Here is a 20,674-nt window from a genome sequence, read left to right as displayed (position 1 = left end):
ATATTCCATCTCTTAAATTAGATGCCCTCTACAATTTTCTCTTTCCTCACTCGCTTCCTACTCATCCATTCAATTCTCTCTTCTTCTCCCTTCTAGAGAAGCGTCTGTCCCGCGGGATCTCCCACGCCAGCTCTGCTATTGTCTCCCTTGCGCGGCTGCAAGTGGCCAATGACTGTACCAGTGAGCAGTTCCCTCTTGAGATGCCCATCTACACATTCCAGCTACCAGACCTCAGCGTTTACAGCGAGGATTTCAGGAGCTTCATAGAGAGAGATCTGATAGAGCAGTCCACCATGATGGCTCTGGAGCAGGCTGGTGAGTACTATATAATATAATATAATATAATATAATACATTCTATTATAGTATTTCTCCTACTACTGATATGGGATATGTAACAGAAGCATGTGCATTTCACTGTATTCTTTATTTAGATTACAGTGAAATCCAGAAGGCCCAGAAAGCCGCAGCAATGAGAAATGCCAGTGAAAGCCAGTAATGTAGATAGAGACGTAGAGAGCCAGACTGGGAGCAGAGAGACAGAGCAGATCATAGAAGCAGCATCATCTGGAAGCAAGACGACAACATCTAATTCAAAGCATCCAGGATCCCAAAGGATTCATTTCCCAGCTGAGGCTTTGAACTAACTGAGAGAAAAACTAGTTAGCAAAGTTTCAAATCTTCCAATAGTTTTTTTCCCCACACAGAGACTGCAGAGATTGTAAAGCCTTTCTCACCTAATTCTGTTCAACCTAAAAGAACACCAGGACAATTAAATATGTTGACCTTCATATTTCAGTAATTCAAAACACACAATTAAGAGAGAATCTGTCATAAAGTCTTGTAAACACATTTTTAACAGTGACTTAACCATCCTGAAGATAGTGCCTGATCTCTAGTGACAGGTGCAGGATTTACAGTCATAAAAATCTTAGCATAATTCGAATTGACATAATGTGCATCACAGACTGTGGGTAAGACCATAGCTGTGACACTATGTATCTCTGTAAAGGTCAAATAAAGTACATCCAGTTGTGTTAGCCTCACTTTATGCTGTATGGTGGTTAAGTGTCAACCAGCATATGTAAAATTATTTGATAAAACATCATTTAACAGATGTAACAGTAAGTAAATGTTTCCAGAACATTTACTTATATATCTAATGTGTGGGGTTTAAAAAAAAATGCAAAACAACATTTTGAGCCCATCTACACTGAGGGGTAAATCATTCAGAGCCTCTTCTGTATTTACTGTTGTTGAATAAATGATGCAGTCAGATCACCAAGGGCTCAGAGCAGTGAGGCTGACTGCAATAAAGCAGTGTGCCGTGCCCAGGGCTGTGAAGCAGTCGTCTGTCCCTCAGGGACACAGGCAGGGCAGTGATGGAGCAGAAACTGGAGATACTGTAGAAGTCAGCCTGAAGAGGAGGAAGATAGTCAGAGTGGTTTTTCGGGAGGCGGCTGTGTATTTGAGGTCGTGTACAAGCATATGGCCTGTGCTAATCATTGCCTTCAGAGTTCAGCTATTGAGGCTAATTATGCTTGTTGGCTAATTGTTCTCAGTGGGCCGTTACTGGTACCTGCTCAAGTACTGTGAGACTGGAGGATGTGAAGGTACATTTGAATGTCGAGGCGACGAACAGTTTAGACACGCAATTAGTAAATAGTAGTGACATTTCTAACAGAGATGGGTTTTGTTAATGAAGCTCATGGAAAAAATAAGTCATGATTTAAGATCACTAACAGACTATTACAGCAGCAATCTTTCCACACAATTTATACTGATACCCCCCCCCCTTTAACCCAGTGTAATAAATAATTCAAAACAATGTGCTATAGAACTATTTTTTATGGACCTATGTCCTGATTTGGAGCTATTTTTCTGGTCTTGTCACATCTAAATTTGACTTGCCATAAACCATTGTTGTTGTATTTCTATTAAATAATAAATGACTAGTTATTTATTTTGATTGCCTTTTTCCTCACCTGTGGCTCCTGTTAGATCCCTAGCTGTCCGTGGAATAAACATCTCTCTTTGAATTGCCTCTCACAAAGTGTTTTTGTATTTTTTATGTTGGCCCAGGTTATGAATAAATGTTGCCGTGGGCCTGTAAACCCAATGAGAAGTTGCATTGGACTATACAAATAAATTAGACTCTGGGACCTTATCACTAATCGTTTTTGGTGTGCATTTCAATTTGAAAAAATTAAGAGATTGTTGAATAGAAAATGAATTGGAACTAAATGTGTTAAAGTGTGATTGCTCCGTTCTGTTTCTCAGTTTTGTACAGAATTCATGGCCTTATTATATTGTGTGTGTGTGTGTGTGTGTGTGTGTGTGTGCAGGTCGTCTGAACTGGTGGTCCACCATGTGCATCAGCTGTAAGAAGCTGCTTCCTCTGGCCACCACAGGGGACGGGAACTGCCTTCTGCATGCTGCCTCTTTAGGTGAGCTAAACTACAGTATATTTAACATACCGTCTGACCATAACATCCATCACAATTTCATAAGTGCGGCTTTTGGCATCAAGCCTGGTGTGAAACAACTGTGTGTGTCAGTGTCACAGCTGTCCAATAACGATGTCAGTTCTGCGTCACAGCTGCTGAATCCGTAGGAGTGAGTGAGAAAGGAGGAGTGAGGGAACGAAGGAAGGGAGGGAGGGAGATAACTGACCTATACATTGCAGGACACTGTCACCTGAGGGGTTCAGGGAGATGACAGCGTATTCGGGTCCCTGTTGAAGGAGACTGTTGACACCCCAGTGTGAGGATTGCTGGAGCAGCAGAGGAGCTGTCAGGGTTAGAGGCACCAGAGCTAATGTAATCTACACTGACAGTCAGACAACTGAGGCCCTTTGATGACTGATGAACGACATTTTTTAGACAGAGCTGAGGTCATCTCAGAATGATCACACAGTTTGGTGCAGCTGAGAAATCCCTCCTCTTGTTTTAGACATCTATGTTAAATGGCTGTGTTGTTTCATGTCCTCAATCTTAACATGCAGTGAAGGTGTTGCGTGTGTCTGTGTTGGTCAGGGATGTGGGGCTTTCATGACAGAGACCTGATGCTGAGGAAATCCCTGTACACCATGATGAAGAGCGGTGCGGAGAGAGACGCCCTGAAGAGGAGGTGGAGATGGCAGCAAACTCAACAGAATAAGGAGGTTGGGAGAGTGTCCATCTTAGCGCACTGCACCACCTAAACGCATCACATCCTCTTTCACTAATGGCACATTAATAAATCCACATGTGAAAGCAAAGGGATGAGCCGCTCGTAACCTCTCTTAATAAGCGTTGATTTTAGTATCTTTGCCGGGTCGCATATTTGGATTTTTGCTGCGAGGAAAACTGCCTTTTTTTAAGATACCAAGTGCGCATTAGTGGCAGTACTGCTAATACTGTCAAATCCTCTGCACTTCCTCTTGATGTTCATGGATTAAAGTATTTACCAATCTATTAGCAAAACGGTGTCACCAAAGATAGCTCAGGCAAAGAAGTAGTCCAGATGCTCATGTTTTAAAAATGCCTGGGGCGCCCTGTTGGCCTACTGATCTAAGACGCATCACATGTAAATGCAGCGTCCTGGTTTCAGTCTTACCAGGGACCTTTGTTGCATGTCGTCCACCTTTCTCTAATTACCCATATTTCCCGTCTGTTTCTTTTATTAAACTATCCATTAACAGCAAAATGATGGCCCATACAGATGCATAAAGCTTCAGAGGAAAACCTTGCAAATGAAAAATAGTGCAAATGAATAATAATAAGGATTGTATGGGTGAGCATCAGCACATGCTTCTAAGAATTTGTGTGTGTGTGTGTGTGTGTGTGTGTGTGTGTGTGTGTGTGTGTGTGTGTGTGTGTGCAGTCAGGGTTGGTGTACACTGAGGAGGAGTGGGAGAGAGAGTGGAACGAGCTGCTCAAGTTGGCCTCCAGTGAGCCTCGCACGCACCTCAGCAAAAACGGCAACACCAGTGGAGGGTAAGCTGTGCGACTCACATTTATCCCCCAAATAAGCCTGCGAGCGTATCACACTCTGAACTCTCAAGACACATATTACATTCCTTTAACCAGAATCCAACAGTGTTTTCTCCATAATCATTGTACACGGTGGAGAACAGAGCAGCAGCAACAGCAAGTTGTGCTGCTCTCGTCCCACATAACACATTGCAGCTCTCCTGCTGTGTTTTAATGCCTTGTGCGGCGTTGAAGCACCGCAGGAGGCCCACAATTAAGACAAAAGTGACCTTCTCACTAAGATGGATTTGTCAAAGAAACTCATTGTTACCACCTGGACTTTCTGATTGCTTCCTTGATTTAATAACGTTGTCAAAGCTCTCATGTGAGACTGTGCCCTCTACTGGCTACCACCAGTATGAACCTCCCTAAGCTGTCAGTTACTTTTAGCTGCAGCAGGGGATGTAAGTCCCCCTCCCCCCACCCCATTGCATAAACAAGTGTAGTGGGTTTATCTGAGACTACAGAGGCAGATTGGAAACTAACTCTAGTTTCCTCCTCCTACACACAGAAACCTTGTGGTTTGTTCTTGTTTCCATTTTCACTGAAATAAACATTCATACTTTCTCATACACATGCTATAGCAACTGATCTGGTTCAGAAAATAACAACTGATAAACAGAACGACTCATGAGAGTGTCTGCCGTAGATTGAAATATCATTTAATCACATAAAATGTCATTTAAGCAGGTTGTGGTTGTCTGCGCTCACAGTCACCGCTTCTCATCAGAGTGCTGATGAGACTTGAAAGTTAAATGTAAAAACCTCACAACAAACCATGCAACGACTGTTTCCGTGTGAAAGCAGCTTCTGCATTGTCTTTGTACATTCAGTTCATTGTGTTTCCCCAGCCTTGACTTGTCCAGTACGAAGCCCTCTATCGCTGAAAATATCCCATTAAAGAGCATGATTTACTCATTTATTCTGGTGGTTTTAACCTCTCATTGAGTTTGACTGTAATACAGTAATCAGGTTAGGGATGTTTGATGGTCCTAGTGTGAGATGAGCACCTAAATAGGATGAGTGGGATCCACATATTAAGAGGCTCTTTATTAGAGTGAATTTGGCAGTGTGGCTGTTTGTGTGGCTGACAACTTAATTGTTGCACATCCTCTGGTTCCCTGGTGGTTGCATGCCTGAGAGCTGTGCTTCTGCCTTTTCTCTCCGCCTCACCCGCCCTCCCTCTTTCTATCTCCCGCTCTTTGTCATCCAAACACACGTATGAACAGATGGATCTCTGCGAATCGTTGTCCTGACTTTTAGAGGTAGCCAGAGGGCCAAATGGATTGAAGTAGATCAGATTAGATTACGCAGGCACATGATTAGTAGGAAGATTTACTATTTTGTCCGCAGATGTTTTCGTATCAGTCGATAACAATTCAGGTAAAATTGTCATAGTATCCCATGATTCCACTGTGTTACAGGGTGGATAACTCTGAGGATCCGGTCTATGAGAGTCTGGAGGAGTTCCATGTGTTTGTGTTGGCCCATGTGTTACGCAGGCCAATTGTAGTGGTGGCTGACACCATGCTCAGAGACTCAGGAGGAGAAGGTAGACTGACTGCATCTTGCCTTGATTATCTACAATACAGCAATGGCGGTAAGCAATGGACTGATGCTAGATATGGTGTTCTAAAATTCCAGCGTTTGCTCCCATCCCATTTGGAGGGCTCTATCTGCCTCTGGAGGTGCCTCCGAGCCGCTGTCACTGCTCCCCCCTGGTCCTGGCCTACGATCAGGCCCACTTCTCCGCACTGGTGTCCATGGAGCAGAGAGACCAGCAGCGAGAGCAAGGTAGGCAACTGTACATAATCACAAAACAACTTACATGCTCATAAAACCCAACTTAAAAATCCGGTGGCATCCTTGGGTTGAGTTGCGGGATATAAAACTTTTCTTGAACTCCTGTTCTTAAGAAGTCAAAAGTCTCACCTGCTGTAATGTGCAATAGTTAAGTTTGGTAATAGTCAGCCTTTGCTTTTAAGTTTAAGTGGGTCGTTGAAGATTGAGGGCGAGTGGTCTGCCTGTCCTGCTAGAGGTGAATAATGTATGAGACAGCAGTCTAATTACCTGTGATCCATTATTAAAACAGGCCAGTTGGCAGCAGGAACCAGGGCGTGGCCAACATAGAAGGGAAGTGGACAGCAGGCTCCTTCCTCTTGACGTATTGAGCACTGACCAAATCATTCATGCCTGTGTGTTATTGTACTGCATGTCTACAATTCTCTCTCTGAAGATACCGGTGTGCCTGTAAATGCGTTTGTCTTTTTCACAGGAGTCTGTGACGTGGCGCTGTGCAGAGCATATTGATTGGGTTATGTTGTGGTGAGGGACTGTTGACTTTCCGTTTTGTTGAGTGACTCTTGTTTTTTGTCTTGTTTTGCCCGCTCAGATGCCAGTGTTCCCACTCCGGATGCACTGCTTTATTCTCGAGGTCGGAGTAATCCTAACATGGAGTTCCTTTAATTGACAAATATAGTGGATCTCCTTGACAACCGGTCTCAGTAGTCACGGCACTCTTCTGTTTCTGACTCAGTGGGTGGAACTCGTCATTTGCGTGGGCAGCCGGCCAACTCCGTCTCTCTATTTCCCACTCTCACATACATACATACACTTACGCAAACTTTCTTTCTCTCTCTCAATCTTCCTGCTTCTCTAGTGTTTTTCAGAATATGTAAGCTCCTATTCTCGGCCTATAAACACCAACCTTGTTATTAAGTCTGGGTACGACCGCTGCAGACTACCAGACAGACATGATTACTAACCTGCCATCCCTGCCCTCAAGTCATTCCCTTTAATGTCAGCAGCACATCAAAGCCAGCCCACTCTACTATTCAGCACTCCCACTTTTATTTGGGTGTTTCTGGCAGAAGCGGTTCTCTATTTGTCCACCAGATGGTGCATATGTCCAAAGAACCTGCTGTAGCTCCATCACAACACCACTGCATGACTGTACTTTTTCGTTCTGGTACACTGTGTCCTGTGATAGGATCAGAGCGCCTTTTGTCTGCAGTCTCTCTTCAGGATGTTATGAAAACACTTGTACGCTTAGCTTGCTGCTTTTGTATGTCATGTGATGAATCATATTACACAGCAATGATACAAATCTATGCTGCTACGGTTAGGTTTTTATACATTTTTATTGTTGTAGTGTGTTTTTGTATGATATTATTAGTATTGTGTAATGGGTGCATTTTCTTATAAAAGTACAATGTTATGGTACTGGCTTATATCTCTGAACAGATGCCAGACAAAGAGACTGACAGGAAGAACTAATCTTTCACTGCCAATTAGGGCAGAGTAGCCCCAGCCGGCCCCTAAGCCCTCACCACATCACCACATATGGGCAGGGTCCCGGGCTGCTGGGGCCCCAACAAGCCAGCCCTCTCTCCTAACAGTCAGGCCAATGTGTGGGCGTCTCAGGTGGAGGGTTGCTCTCAGTTTCCCCCAGCACACCGATGAGCATCCGAGAGGCCGTTGGCCCTGTGTGTGTTCAGGTGCCAGAGGCTGGGTTAGAATACTGGCTCTTTCTTCAGCCCTCTGTATGGAAGATTATAGCATAGTCTCCTCCAGTAACCTGATTCTAAATCACACTGACACATCACACTGCTGCCCCTTTTATGGCCTGCTTGCATGTCTGCTCAGGCTGTGTTGATGGTGGATAGTGAAAACAAGGGAGGGGTGACTGAAGTCAGAGGTTATTGCTAAAACTTTCTTTTAGTTCTGTTTTTTTTCTGAGTAAGGTAGTCAGGTGAACCCAGAGTCTTGTGCACATGGGTATGTTTTCTGTCAGCCCACTGCTGCTCACCTGCTGTGTGATAATGACTGGCTCCTCAGTAGACGCCGCTGGCTGTGTCTATTATCAGCTTGTTTGTGCTCCTGTGGTTAAATGCCTTATGAGTGGAACTGGCCCTCTAGAAAATTCTGGAGCTATTTCAAGCTCTGGTCCCAATACCAAAACACTTCCAGGTTTTCTTTGGCATCCCATCATCAACCCTCTAACACCCATTTAAATGGTCGTCTTTTACACAAAGACCACCTACATAACAGTGCGGTGTAACCATTGAGCTCTGGCCAGGTTTCACTTCTCTATCTATTAAAGACACCCAGTGTATTACTCCACATGGAGTCAGTGTAATTTAATCAATATGGCAATTAGAATTAAAATGCTATTTGTTGTGGTTTTATGTGTTACTTCATATGTGATGCTCTTCTAATTACCACCATGGTTCCGCTGTTAAAATTTGTGGCAAAAAAAGCACAGGCTTGTTTATATGCATGACTGCTGTTTACTCTGGTGAAATGGGCCCTTTAAATCTGCAGCTGTGCAGAGTGACCAAAGTCAGGAATTCAAATTTGTGCATTTTCCAGACAGTACAAATTGTTCTTGAATTGCAAAACAGAGGAAACATTGGCTCACTGTTGCTGCTGTGAAACAAAGCTTGTAGTGGGTGACTTTGTTCTCTGAAGGGAGTAAAACAGAAGAGAGAATCCTTGCTTTCTGTTCTCAAGACACAAGGCATGATATATACGTGACATGTTCATTTTGCACAAACTGATAAAAGAAAAAGCTTTTTTTGTCCAATCAAACCATGTGAATAAATGCTTCGAAAGGTTATCTACCTCAGTTCCAACAGCTGTTTCCTCACAGGTTACACCCAAGCTTCCTCCTCCCATCTCCCTGCCTGAACCCCCCCCAATCAAAGATGCAAACTGAACAAAGCAAGGCAGGCTAGCAGCTATGTTGCTGAGTACATGGCTTGCATGCCACAGGGGGCTATGGTGTCACCCATGCATAGGCTATGGGAATCGGTCATTCGAGGACAACAAAACAAGGCTGCCAGAAGGGATAGTAAATACATTACAGCACACTTTAGTCCCCCAGAGCTCAATTGGCAGTGTTGAATCTCTGAGTCTGGACTGGGCCCAAGCGGGAACAACAGCACACACAGCACTTTGGAATGACAAGGAAAGGGGGACAGCTGAATCGTGGGAGCCAGGACGCCACCTCACAGAGCTCCGCTGCCTGCTGCTTGACCTGAGTAGGAACCGAGTGGGAGCGGGTTCACTCGTCTTCTGTCTGCGTGTGTTTGTGATTATGATTATTTTTTTACTCCCAGTTTTCAGTGTCACTGCTCTCATTACTGTTTGTCTCTGTGGCCACAGGCATTAGTCATGCCTATTTATTGATGCAGATGGTGTAACATGCATTATAATTTTGTAGGTATGACGCAAAGGCAGCCTTGACATCTTAGGACAGATTTCTGGACAAGCCTAGTTTGCCAGCAGTGCTATTAATGATGTATTTACTCAGCTGATGGTATGTGTTTGCTTAGCGACTAATGGTGTCAGATACAAATAAGTGCTAGCGTGGGTGCGACTGCGCTAATTCTGTTTCAAGAACTTAAAGCATCATTCCAATGCATGTACCACCAGTATTTTGACACTCGCTTAATATGCTTTATCGTGCACTTCACACCTACGTGGAAGCACTCAAAAAGAAACACAAGGGAAAGAGTGAGTATTTGACCTGCTGTTTCATCAGGGACACAGGAGGGGCCGTTGCTGCTGGTGTCTGTGTCCCTATGAAGCCTGCAAAGCAGCCTATTGGCAGTGAAAGAACTGATGAGGCAGGGAGGAGACTATATCTTCCATCTGGGGCTGACAGTGAAGGCTGGAATGTCCTCGGCCTGAACAGCCTGCCTCTCTCTACTGTCATGTGGACAACAGCCACCACACTGGGTAGCCTGAGGAGAGCTGTCATGTGGGCCAGTGGGGTCTAGCAAGTCCTCACTCACACTTGTTTTGAAAGGGAGCCATGCACTCACAAACACATACACGCCTGCACTGTGCATCTACTGTAAGTATGCCTCTCATGAGAGAAAGCCCGGGTGGGTGTTTTATGTTACTGTTTTATGTTCTGTGTCCAGTGATTAGTGTTGAAAACCTCTTCCTGCTTGTAAGTAGCTGATCATATCAGGGTGTGAATGAAATTATTTCAGCACGCCTGCTCTTATTCTGTACTGCTGTGTCTGATTGAACTCTATTAATAAACCAAATCATCATGTACAACCCTGATCAACTGTAGAGCCTCGTTCCTCCCTAGGTTCAATGTAAATCTCATCATGCCAAGTTCAGACCACCATTTCCTTACTGACATCTAAAGTGCGCTCACACTTTACAACCTGTTATATCCCCTATGTACTTGTTTTTCTTGCCCCGCTGGACTTTGCTGTAGTAGTGTTGCTGTATTCCCAGATCTCAGATGCATCATTGCTGTTAGAAAACATGTCCATAAAAATAAGTTTTATTAATAATAAAAAATTCACTCTTGAGAATCTCAAAAATGTCCATTTAGTAGCTTTAGCTTTCAATTGTATCACACAATCTGCCCAGTTGTCATGAATTGAGATTGAGTTCAATTTCTAAAGACTTTAAGGACATCTTGTTCATGTCAGTTGAAAAGTTGGGATTGAAAGTTCATTCTTGACCCTGGACAAATTATTTAACAAAACAGTCTTGCCACAAGCTCCATTTAGTAGCCATTTTGGAGCTTTCGATTGTACAACCCCAGGTTGTAATAAACTATATTTTTCCTTTCATTTTCAAACCCATGGAAAAGGCAGATAGACTGGTTATACAAGACAAGCTGGTACAGTAGCTCAGAGAACCAGGATAGGGACCAGTCTGTTATAAGAGGAGCAACCAAGTCAGAGCTTTTAAGAGCCACAGCCGACTGAGGCCCTTCAATGTCTGGACGAGTCAGGATGAGTGACACTCGCTGGTCACAGTCACCTCTCCTAAAAAATGGATGGAAGATAGAATACACCCACAGTGTACTTTACCCCACACTGATAGGCATCTGGGATAATTAACGTGGCATTATTCTAGTGTCATTATGGTGTCACTTTAGCTCTGACACCACGGTGGCCTTGTGAGAGAATGGGTGGCATGCAATGTAGTGTCAGGTGGTACAGCTAGACCAAGCTAACCTTCTGATAATCTCATCTCTTCCAGCTGTTATCCCTCTGACTGACTCAGAGCACAAACTGCTGGCACTCCATTTTGCCGTGGACCCTGGCAGAGACTGGGAGTGGGGGAGGGACGACAATGATAATACCAAGCTAGCCAAGTAAGTCCTGTATAGTATATCGCAGGGTGGTGATGCTTATCAACAAAGCAAACAGAGGTGCTGACTACGAAAGCAGCCCCAGGAAGTGTGAGAAAGGAAAAACTGCAGCCCAAGGCAGATCTGTTAGTCTACCCACAAGGCTGTATGTGGGGGATTTAACTCTGATTATGGGCTCCAGGCTCAGGTCACTTCAAAGAGTGAGCTGAGAGAGAACAAATTGTGAGTCACGTCAGTCATCCATAGGGTTTCCCAGGAATGGCCTCACTAAAGCAGCAACACCCTCTCTGAGTTTACCAAAGAGTGTATCTAAGGGTTTCTGTTTCACATTCCTGCCAGTCAGGGGGTTAGCTTATCCTTGAACAAGCTGCAGTATGAGCAATGCAGATATACAGAGAAAAGATGCTCAAACCGCTTCCTAATACCCTCTCTTTATAATCCCCTTAATGCATTGCAGGCATTGTTTATGTAGGGGTTCTACTTTATGCAACTGGTGAAATGCAGCAGGTTTCATATAGTGCTAAAATTCAAAAATGTCATGTTGAGATCCATAAATATGCTGCATATGCCATTAGGTTTTTGTGTCAAATGTCAGCTGTGTTATACCACTGCTTCTTGTTAATTGTGGATAAATGTTCTCCCACAGTCTCATCTTGTCTCTGGAGGCCAAACTCAACCTGCTGCACAGCTACATGAATGTAACATGGATCCGAATTCCGTCTGAAACAAGGGTAAATTTTTCGGACACGTGTGTCTTGTTTGTCGTGGTCAGTTTAGTTGTGGAGAGACTCCTCCATTCCAGATGTTCTTGTAACCACAGAGTGCAATCAATCAGTTTTATTTACTGTCACAATGCAATGAGCTCAGGCATTCACGTGTTTGTACTGATTATGAATCATCAAAAATGAGGCAACTAAGTAATTTTTCAATGTTTTTTGGTGAATTTGTATGGAGTACATTGGGAGTCTTTTTAAAGATCTCTACTTATAAACTAGAGAGAGACATCAATGCCTGTGCTATGTTCTGTGTTTTCTTCATTGCTGTATGTGTTTGTATCTCTGTGCAGGCTCCCCTGGCTCAGCCAGAGTCTCCCACAGCCTCAGCAGGTGAGGATGTCCAGTCTCTAGCTGAGTCCATGGACTCTGACCGCGAGTCTGTCGGCAGCAACTCTAACGTCAACAACGGCAAGTCCAGCAAGGAGAAGGACAAAGACAAGCAACGCAAGGACAAAGACAAGAGCCGGGCTGACTCTGTAGCCAACAAACTAGGTAGCTTCAGCAAAACTCTGGGAATCAAACTGAAGAAGAATATGGGAGGTCTGGGTGGCCTAGTACACGGCAAAATGAACAAATCTAACTCTGGCTCAGGTCGAAGTGGGGAGAATGGAGGGGAAAAGACAAAGAAGAAGGAGTCTAAGGCATCCAAGGGAAGCAAGGAGGAGTCGGGCCAGTCAACAAGCTCCACTTCCTCTGAGAAGGCCACTAGTCCCTCCCCTACAGACAGAGACAGACCGTCCAGCTCCTCTCCCACCGAGAGACAGGACAGTGCAGGGAGAGTCTCAGGGGACAAGACTCTGGAAAACTGGAAATACAGCACCGATGTCAAGCTCAGCCTCAACATCCTGCGGGCTGCTATGCAGGGGGAGCGCAAGTTTATTTTTGCAGGCCTCCTGCTCACCAGCCATCGGCACCAGTTCCATGAGGAGATGATAAGCTACTACCTGACCAACGCCCAGGAGCGCTTCAGTCAGGAGCAGGAGCAGAAGAGGAAGGAGGCCGAGAAGAAGCCACCTGTCACTAATGAGGTGGCCGTGAAGAAGCCTGAGCATGAGAGTGTCTTCCAGAGGGAGAGATCGGACAGCTCGCCTCCAGAGAGCTGCTCTCCCGTCCTGCCCCACCACTCCCACGCCTACAACCATAACTCACAGCCCCCACTGGGTCTCAAGATGCAGGGCAGGAACAGTCCCACTCCTGCAGCCCCTCTTGTCCCTGTCCCAGTCCCTCCTCTCACCCCGCCAATAGCCTCCCACCATGTCTCCCACCCAACCCCAGCCCCTGCGCCTTACTCCTCCCCCAGTATTGGTGCTAAGAGACCTGGGCCTGTTCCTGTGTCTGCCCACTACAGCCATACACCGCCCATCCAGAGGCACAGCGTGATTCACTTACAAGATGTCAACATGCAATCCTCCATCTTCCAAGATGACCCCTATAAGCCTGTGGTGGGCTCCCTTAAGACATGCGCCACCTACCCCCAGCAAAACCGCACACTCTCCTCCCAGAGTTACAGCCCTGCACGCCTGTCAGGGGTCCGCACTGTTAACACCATAGAGACCCTGTCCTACAACATGCCTGGCGAACACAAGTCCCACACCTACACCAATGGATTCAATGCGGGAGACATTCAGGACTGCCTGGAGTTTGCTGATGAGGACAACTCGTCTCACACCTGGCTCAACCAAGACAAAACCAAAGGGCGGAGCTCTGGAAGCCCTTTGTACTGCTTTCAGCAGCGCCGCTGCAAGAGGGAGAACTGCTCCTTCTACGGCAGGCCAGAGACAGAAAGCTACTGCTCCTACTGCTACAGAGAGGAGCTGAAACGCAGGGAGAGGGAGAGCAAAGTGCAGAGGCCTGCATAGCCATCACAACCACTTCAGCCACTTGTCAGCAAGGTCGCAGGAGACTTGAGGGAACTACACCATCTGCACTCTGCATTTAGAATAACATGATGGCAAACATTTTCCTATTTTGTTGAAGAATGCTGTTGTATTCCTGTCACCCTTCCCCTGTTAGTAAAGATTATTTCTTTATGATGGGGGATGCAGAACTTGAAACAGTGAGCAGCTTTGGCCAGAAATAGCGCTATTTTGTTTTGGGGTTTTTTTCTGTCTCATTGAATTTAGTCTTTTACTTGTTTTAGAGTAAAAGTAATTTCTCTGTGATGTAACTTTCTTTATGTGAGGGAAAGCTCTTTATTTTTCAAAGTACGAAAGATTTGCATCTTATCAGGAGGGAACATTTTAGCTCTTTTAATCAGTTTGAATGCAATACCTCTGCTTGGTTCTTCAAAATCTCTGTGGAAAATTTGTAGTTGTTTTGCAATCAAAATAAATTTAATGGGAGATTAATATTAGACTTTAAAGCAATAAATTGGTGATTTTTGCTACACCCGCTCCCAATTTTGTCTATGCACCAATAATATAGTTACTGTAGGTTAACTGTGTCTTGTAAATTGTAAAGGATTGTCACGGTGTGCTTTTGTAAACAAATTTGAACTACAGGAATTAAAATGTGTGAGCATTATAGATTGTAATGTTGGATTAGGATGAAATGTAAAACTATCTCATTTGTTAAGTGTACTTTTGTTCTTACCACGGTGCAATGATTTCCTGTGTCAGAATTGGACTCAAAATATTGTGTAAGATATCATTTCACATTTTTGCCCATAGTCGACTTCCTAAAGACCACAAACACTGCCAAACTGGCTTCTTTAAAAAAAAAAAAAAAAAAAAAAAACACGATTCAAATTTTCAAAATGTTTTCTGTGGCAAACACCGAAAATATGCATAGGATGATTGCTTCTCGAATATGCAGTGTTTATGGTGTGTTTCTCTGAGTCGTCTGTTAACTACTCTATTCGGTCAATGTGTGTTAGATGAAAAGAATTATGAGTAGTGATGGCGGGCCGATGCGTATTTGTCTGAAGTGTGATTTACGTGTCTCTTCCCCCCTACACACACAACACGATGTGCAATCATGCTATTAGCACTACGTGGTGACCTGCAGTATAGATGTGTCACCGGTCCAGTGTGCGATTGTCTGTTCTTCTTCCATATCTAGAGGCCGTTAAAAGAAGCACCTGCTGCTAAGAGCACCTCAAGCCTTTGTGATCATCAGTGCTTTAACCAATCAGTGGGTTTGTAAAACCCCAGGCCTCCAAGTGCTTTCTGCTCATTCAACATGACTACTGTAAGACGCAGTGTTTGTGTTGCTGTTTGTTCTGGTGATGCTTGGATAATGTACCATGCTGTCCTTAACTAAGTGTGTCCTGGCCAAGGATGTCCACTGCTCCTTCAGTTTGCTTCTGTCTCTCTCCTGTACACACTGCAGTGTTGCTCCTCTTTGTTTCTATGTGACCAGTTCATGGACTCTCACCATGTTAGGACTGTAAGATATGATTTTGTATTCCTTTAAGAGTTTTACACTACTTTAAATTATTGATTTGCACATTAGGTACAGATGTAAATATGAAAAAAAAAATAGTTTATTGTTACAAACATGGTGTGTCTGCGTCATTTTTGTTTTTCTTCAAGGAGGCGTGAGAAAACTAGAGATTATAGATTAGATTTTTTGGCTGAGGAAGTGTTTTAATCCATACAATGTTCTGACAGTTTTAGGTGATCACCTCCACCAATGAGGTTATGTTTTCTGTGCCATTTGTTTGTCTGTCAGCAGGATTACAGGAAAAACTACTGGCCTGATTTCCATAAAACTTGGTGGAAAAGTGTAGCATTGGCCAATGAAAATCATGTGGCAGATACAAAATTATTTTTTACATAGCACTATTCATATATATTCACACCGCACACAAATGCACAGCTGAGCTGATGCTTCAGCTAGGCACAACCATAATTTGACACACTAATTCTATAGTTTTGGAAATAGATCCAGACATATATAGTGGTTGCATCAAAGAAGACCAGAGTGTTGGCCTTGGCAGAGGTCTGCGCTCTCCAGAGTGGCCTTCTAGTTTTAAGAAACCAGGGAGATCATGTTATTTTCTCTTGATCCACAGACACTACAGTACATCTTTTTGCTGTTTATTTGCTTCCATCTTCACTTTTGTTTTCTAGTCAGACCTAAAAGCATATTATAAAACCCTTCTGCCTGGCCTTTTAAACTCCATGCCTCAAGTCTATAACACAGACTCTAAAAAAATTAAGTCTCCCAACTGAAGCAGACAAACCTGATGACCTCAGTGACATTACCAGGGTTAATTTCTCAGACTTGGCAAAGTTTCACCAGAGCCTCAGACATCATACAACTGCATAGTACATCCCATTGCATCCAAATTGATCTTCAATCAGTGCAGTGCCTCTTTAAGAGGCTAAGGATCTGAATTTTTAGATTTAGACCCTTTCAATGGTTGTTTATAAGACTCAGTGTTAATGGAAAAAATGTAATCAATCTTATGTTGGCTTTTTTGAATGACTCAACCAAAACAGAACAAGGGGAAAATTCCAACCAAAATTGACCTGAGGTTACAGAGCTGAGATTCTTAGGAATGAACTGCCAAGTAGGGCAGCATTCCAGATTGAGAGCTATAACTCTGCCTTCGTCATCCAGAGACACTCCTACATTGGCGGAGGAGGGTTGACGCCACGCAGTGAAAATCCACAAGTGCATTCATGTGAAGTGTCCTCCATATGATGGTTTAATCTGGTGAGGGCTTGCTGCATGTGAGCACAAGTCACATCAAGACAAATGTATGAAACATTTCATAAAAATGACAACATTCAGAGATGGTTATTCACTTGTCATTGTAGATGCAAGTAAATTACATCTTACAGAGTAAAAAGGGTTTTGTCCTGGCATGTTAAAAGCTATTACTAAAGGCTTCCAGTCAGATTGTCATAAACAAGGAGTCATTACTCTTTTGGATTGTTTAAGCTATGCTCGACTGGTTGGTCCACCGTTTTCTGAAATCTCTTAACTATTGGATGTATTGCCATGAAATTCTGAACAGACATTTATGGTCCCCACAGGATGAATCCCAATTACTCTATTCTTTGACTTATTGTCTAGCTCTGCCTGCTGGTCAAATATTTCACTTATTTGGTGAAATCTTTCAACATTTACTGGTGCATTGGATTTGCTCGCTCTCTCAAAAATAGACATGACAATTCAAACACAAATAGCAGCGGTTGATCAGGCAGGTAAAACAGCAGTGGCTATACAACTCTAAAGTTACAAGAATTGAATTAGTTTAGTTATTTAACACATACAGCAAAAACATACTTGCTAAATACCTGACATAATATTTACCTCACACAATGCGGTAAGTACCCAACCCAGCTCTGACTACACCTCATTTGTAGATCAGATGTTTAGGCCCACTGCAATGTGAATCATGTTATCAAAAGGCACACAACTAGTAAACTTGCATAACTCTACTAGACAACATCTTTTTACCTCAGCGCTAACCACTGCCTTCTCTGTGGTGAACCTTTAGCACAACAGGCTATTCAGCTGACAAGGTCTGGACAACAGGTGACTTAAAATACCTGTGATTAAAACATTGTCAGCCTTGACTCATAACTCCTACAAAACATACCTGCTCTCTAGCCACACTGGACCACAATGCCTACAGAGAGATCCTGAGTGCTCTCTATAAATCAACTCCTAAAGCGGCACAGGTGTGTGCTTGCTTCTAGAGGGACAGGGGGGTGGAGCTTCACTGAGAGGCTATAGCCGACCATGGCCTTACTAGGCCAAAAGCCTGCCTATCACACTATTTATACTGTACATATTTATACTTAGGTCTTGTTAAACTATAATAACTTTTAAAAATTGAGGAGACAAGCAATGACAGAGTAAACCAAGTAACAAATTAAGCCATGTGCTGTCAGAAATACACTAGAACTCGTGAGCTCTGGAAAGAGTGCAATCTTTGAGGATTTAAAAGGATTTTTCAAGAGTACATAGTCTGTGCAGTAGCAGCTGGCTGAGTTGGTGGAGTTAGAGTAAGGAGGAGGATGCTTAGTAGGCACCAACCACCTTAAATGTGGGATGAATTGCATACTTCTGCCTGAGCGTATAATCTCATGACTGGGACAATGATGTGGGTTAGACTCTCTTCTCCAACTGTTGCCCCTTGCTTCAGGTCATGTTTGTGGGCTGCGGCTGCTATTAATATGGAGCAACTTGTTGAGTTTTGAAGATGAATTACATCTCCATGTGATGTTTAATGTTGGTCACATAATGGCGCATAAGGGCCGCAATGTACCGCAATGTATCCCACGTCTTCCAAAACAAGTACTGAATGGGACAGAGTGCATTGTCTTCTTTCTTGGATCCCCATTTCTCAGAATTTCCTTTGAATTTGCATGAGGGACCTCCCTTTGCTTTTCAAAGCAACAAAGAGCTCTATCAGGCATACAGCAGTCGTTTGGCAGGCCTCTCATCCTCTCAAACAGCACAGCACAGCTTCCATGTTGTCAAATTCTCTCAACTCATTTAAAACCAGGACTCATTCAAAAAAAACAAACAGGATAAAGTAATTCTGAACTGGCTTTTATTTTCCCTTCAGATGCATCTGCCTCCTTCCTCACATAATTAGAACCCATTAGTCCTCAACGCAACACAATAGTTCATAAATATTGATTTGTATGGTAAGCAGTTGTCTCATTAAGAAGGTGAAATTAAAATGCGGGACAATATCGCATTATCAGTGAATAAACTGAATATTTAGATCCACTTTGCAGCATTCTCATCAACTATTCTCATCAGATAGATTGTAAACCACTCTACCTGACAGTATTTACAGTTACTGTTGTGTTTTAAGCCGGTTGCTGCCTTTGATGCCTCTGCTGCAGTGAGTAGTAATGCCAAACTCCCCCCCATCTCCCATAGCTAAGCCTTGTTCTCAGCCAGTGCCAGCCTCCAATATCTGAGCTCATCCCACCCGCTCTGCAGGATCTAGCGCCAGCCCTGCCATGCACTGCACTCGAGAGTGGGTGGCATCACATGGCCCTTCAGCCTGCCTTCTGGGGCTTGGCATGGAGGAAGAGGGGCATAAACACACACACACACACACACACACACACACACACACACACACACACACACACACACACATACATACACACACAGGCCTCTGTGTGATTAGGACCACTGCTACTCCTGCTGCTGCCGCCGCTGCTGCTGCTAACCAAATCTCTCCCTCTTTTTCTGTGGATTAATTCCACTGAGTCTCAAAGTCAGCGATGCCCACACACCTCAGTGGAGCATAGACCCTTTCCAGTCCACAAAGCCTCCTACGCTCTAGACTTTGAGTGCGTCTAGGTTGTGTGCACCAATCAGCGCCGGGTAACACCCCCCACCCACCCACCCCTCATCCTCATCTTCCCTCTTGCTCTCACACTGTACTGTACTTTTCTTCAGACATTGTGTTCCAAATAACTCATGGTTGAGGTTCTCGCCACGCTGTAAATACCTGAGTTTATTCTGCGTAGTTAATTTCACCTGGAGTCTGTGTGCTCAGGAGCTGATAATCCAGAGAAAAGGTGTGACTGAAGAGATAAATCAGTCAAAGTGAAACCATCTCCTCCGCCCCCACATCCTGTCTGCAGGGTAATACCTGCAGAGATATGCTCTTACTGCTCATATAACTGTTTGTACTTTGCCCCGCATCTGCAGCAATATAACTCACTACAGAGGAGAAAATGTGTCATCTAGAAAATAAACACGTGACTGAAAGACATGCAACCCAGAGAGAATATGTGCCTCACCCACACAACCAGAAAAACCTGAGATCTTTCTTGTAATACGGCGAGATGTGTGTGAATTAGCTCAGCTGGTGGTCTGCAGAGGGACTCTAGTGAGACTCTACTGTTGCATGACCAGAATCATGCAAAGGAATGATGCAGGATTTTAATATTTAGGAGCTCAGTTTTCCTTGACAGCAGCTCCAATGCCAGCATTCACAGCTTAAGACAATCAGAAGAAAATTGTTAAATATAAACATAGAACTACACATACTAACTATACTAACAAAAGTCCCTCGTATTGCCACACAAATACGAAAAACAAGCTCTGGGAACATGCCGGCTGTGATGGCACACCAAGTTGTGTGGCAGTGCCAGGGGTGGCAGCTTGTCTGTTTGTGTAGCGTGGTGTGCTGGTAGCTCCAACCTGCATGGAGACAGGAGGTGTACAGATTGGGCAGGGAGAACACCAGGCTCCTCATCAAGCATTTTAATGCCTTCGTCCTTTCTCTTCCTTCCTGTCTCACTCCACATTGCATGATTCATTGTAAGCAGGAAAAGGCCACTCCTGCAATCTCTGCTGGTGTTGGTGGGCACCCTCGGCTTAAGAGAAGGATCAAGGCATACTGGCAGTGATTTTGCAGGGCAACAAATGTAGATGGAGTGAAAAACTTGTTATTTTATGTGTGTCACATGGAGTTGAAAGTACACTTTGCACAGAGGGAGGGTACAATTTGTAGATGAATCACCCTTTCTGAAGTTCTGCAAGTGCAATGGGTATATACAGGAAACTTCACACATTTTATCAGTCTATTTGGGCTGACAAACAATAAGGAAGGAAGGAGTCCCCAGCACTTGGTGCCCCACCCATTGTTGATACCCCAGCAGTTACTGTAAATATTTGCATGAGTGAAATGAGGGAACAAGGTGTACTTCCTGTTGCAAGAATAACACTGAAGAACTGAGCAACTGAGGATTATCACTCCACCCCTTTCTGCACTTATCTGCTGTAATTCTAAAAGCCTGCTTTAATGTTTAGAATATTTTACAA

General features: G+C 44.0%; 1 protein-coding gene and 1 long non-coding RNA gene across 3 annotated transcripts in view; one reads left to right on the top strand and one right to left on the bottom strand.

The window, feature by feature from the left end:
• Positions 1-15,414, top strand: part of otud7a (OTU deubiquitinase 7A) — a 41,578-nt gene extending 26,164 nt beyond the window's left edge. For both annotated transcript variants that reach the window (XM_038705100.1, XM_038705101.1), the window contains exons 6-14: positions 97-315; positions 2,345-2,446; positions 3,035-3,162; positions 3,864-3,976; positions 5,437-5,564; positions 5,657-5,806; positions 11,030-11,144; positions 11,788-11,872; positions 12,208-15,414. In XM_038705100.1, the coding sequence (XP_038561028.1) occupies positions 97-315; positions 2,345-2,446; positions 3,035-3,162; positions 3,864-3,976; positions 5,437-5,564; positions 5,657-5,806; positions 11,030-11,144; positions 11,788-11,872; positions 12,208-13,776 (2,609 nt within the window). In that variant the 3' untranslated portion in view covers positions 13,777-15,414. The remainder of the gene's footprint in view (positions 1-96; positions 316-2,344; positions 2,447-3,034; positions 3,163-3,863; positions 3,977-5,436; positions 5,565-5,656; positions 5,807-11,029; positions 11,145-11,787; positions 11,873-12,207) is intronic.
• Positions 15,415-16,482: 1,068 nt separating this feature from the next.
• On the bottom strand, positions 16,483-17,560 carry LOC119893150. The gene is made up of 3 exons (XR_005442767.1): positions 17,330-17,560; positions 17,183-17,253; positions 16,483-16,590 (listed from the first exon to the last, which is right to left on the bottom strand). It is a non-coding gene; the product is annotated as an uncharacterized LOC119893150 (long non-coding RNA).
• Positions 17,561-20,674: the final 3,114 nt, after the last annotated feature.

Source organism: Micropterus salmoides, unplaced genomic scaffold, assembly GCF_014851395.1.
Source record: "Micropterus salmoides isolate LMB-PRFRI ecotype aquatic unplaced genomic scaffold, ASM1485139v1 Ms_hic_scaffold_8, whole genome shotgun sequence".
Taxonomy (NCBI): Eukaryota; Metazoa; Chordata; class Actinopteri; order Centrarchiformes; family Centrarchidae; genus Micropterus; species Micropterus salmoides.
Note: the sequence above shows the minus strand (reverse complement) of the source record. Positions and strands in the feature narration are given on the sequence as shown.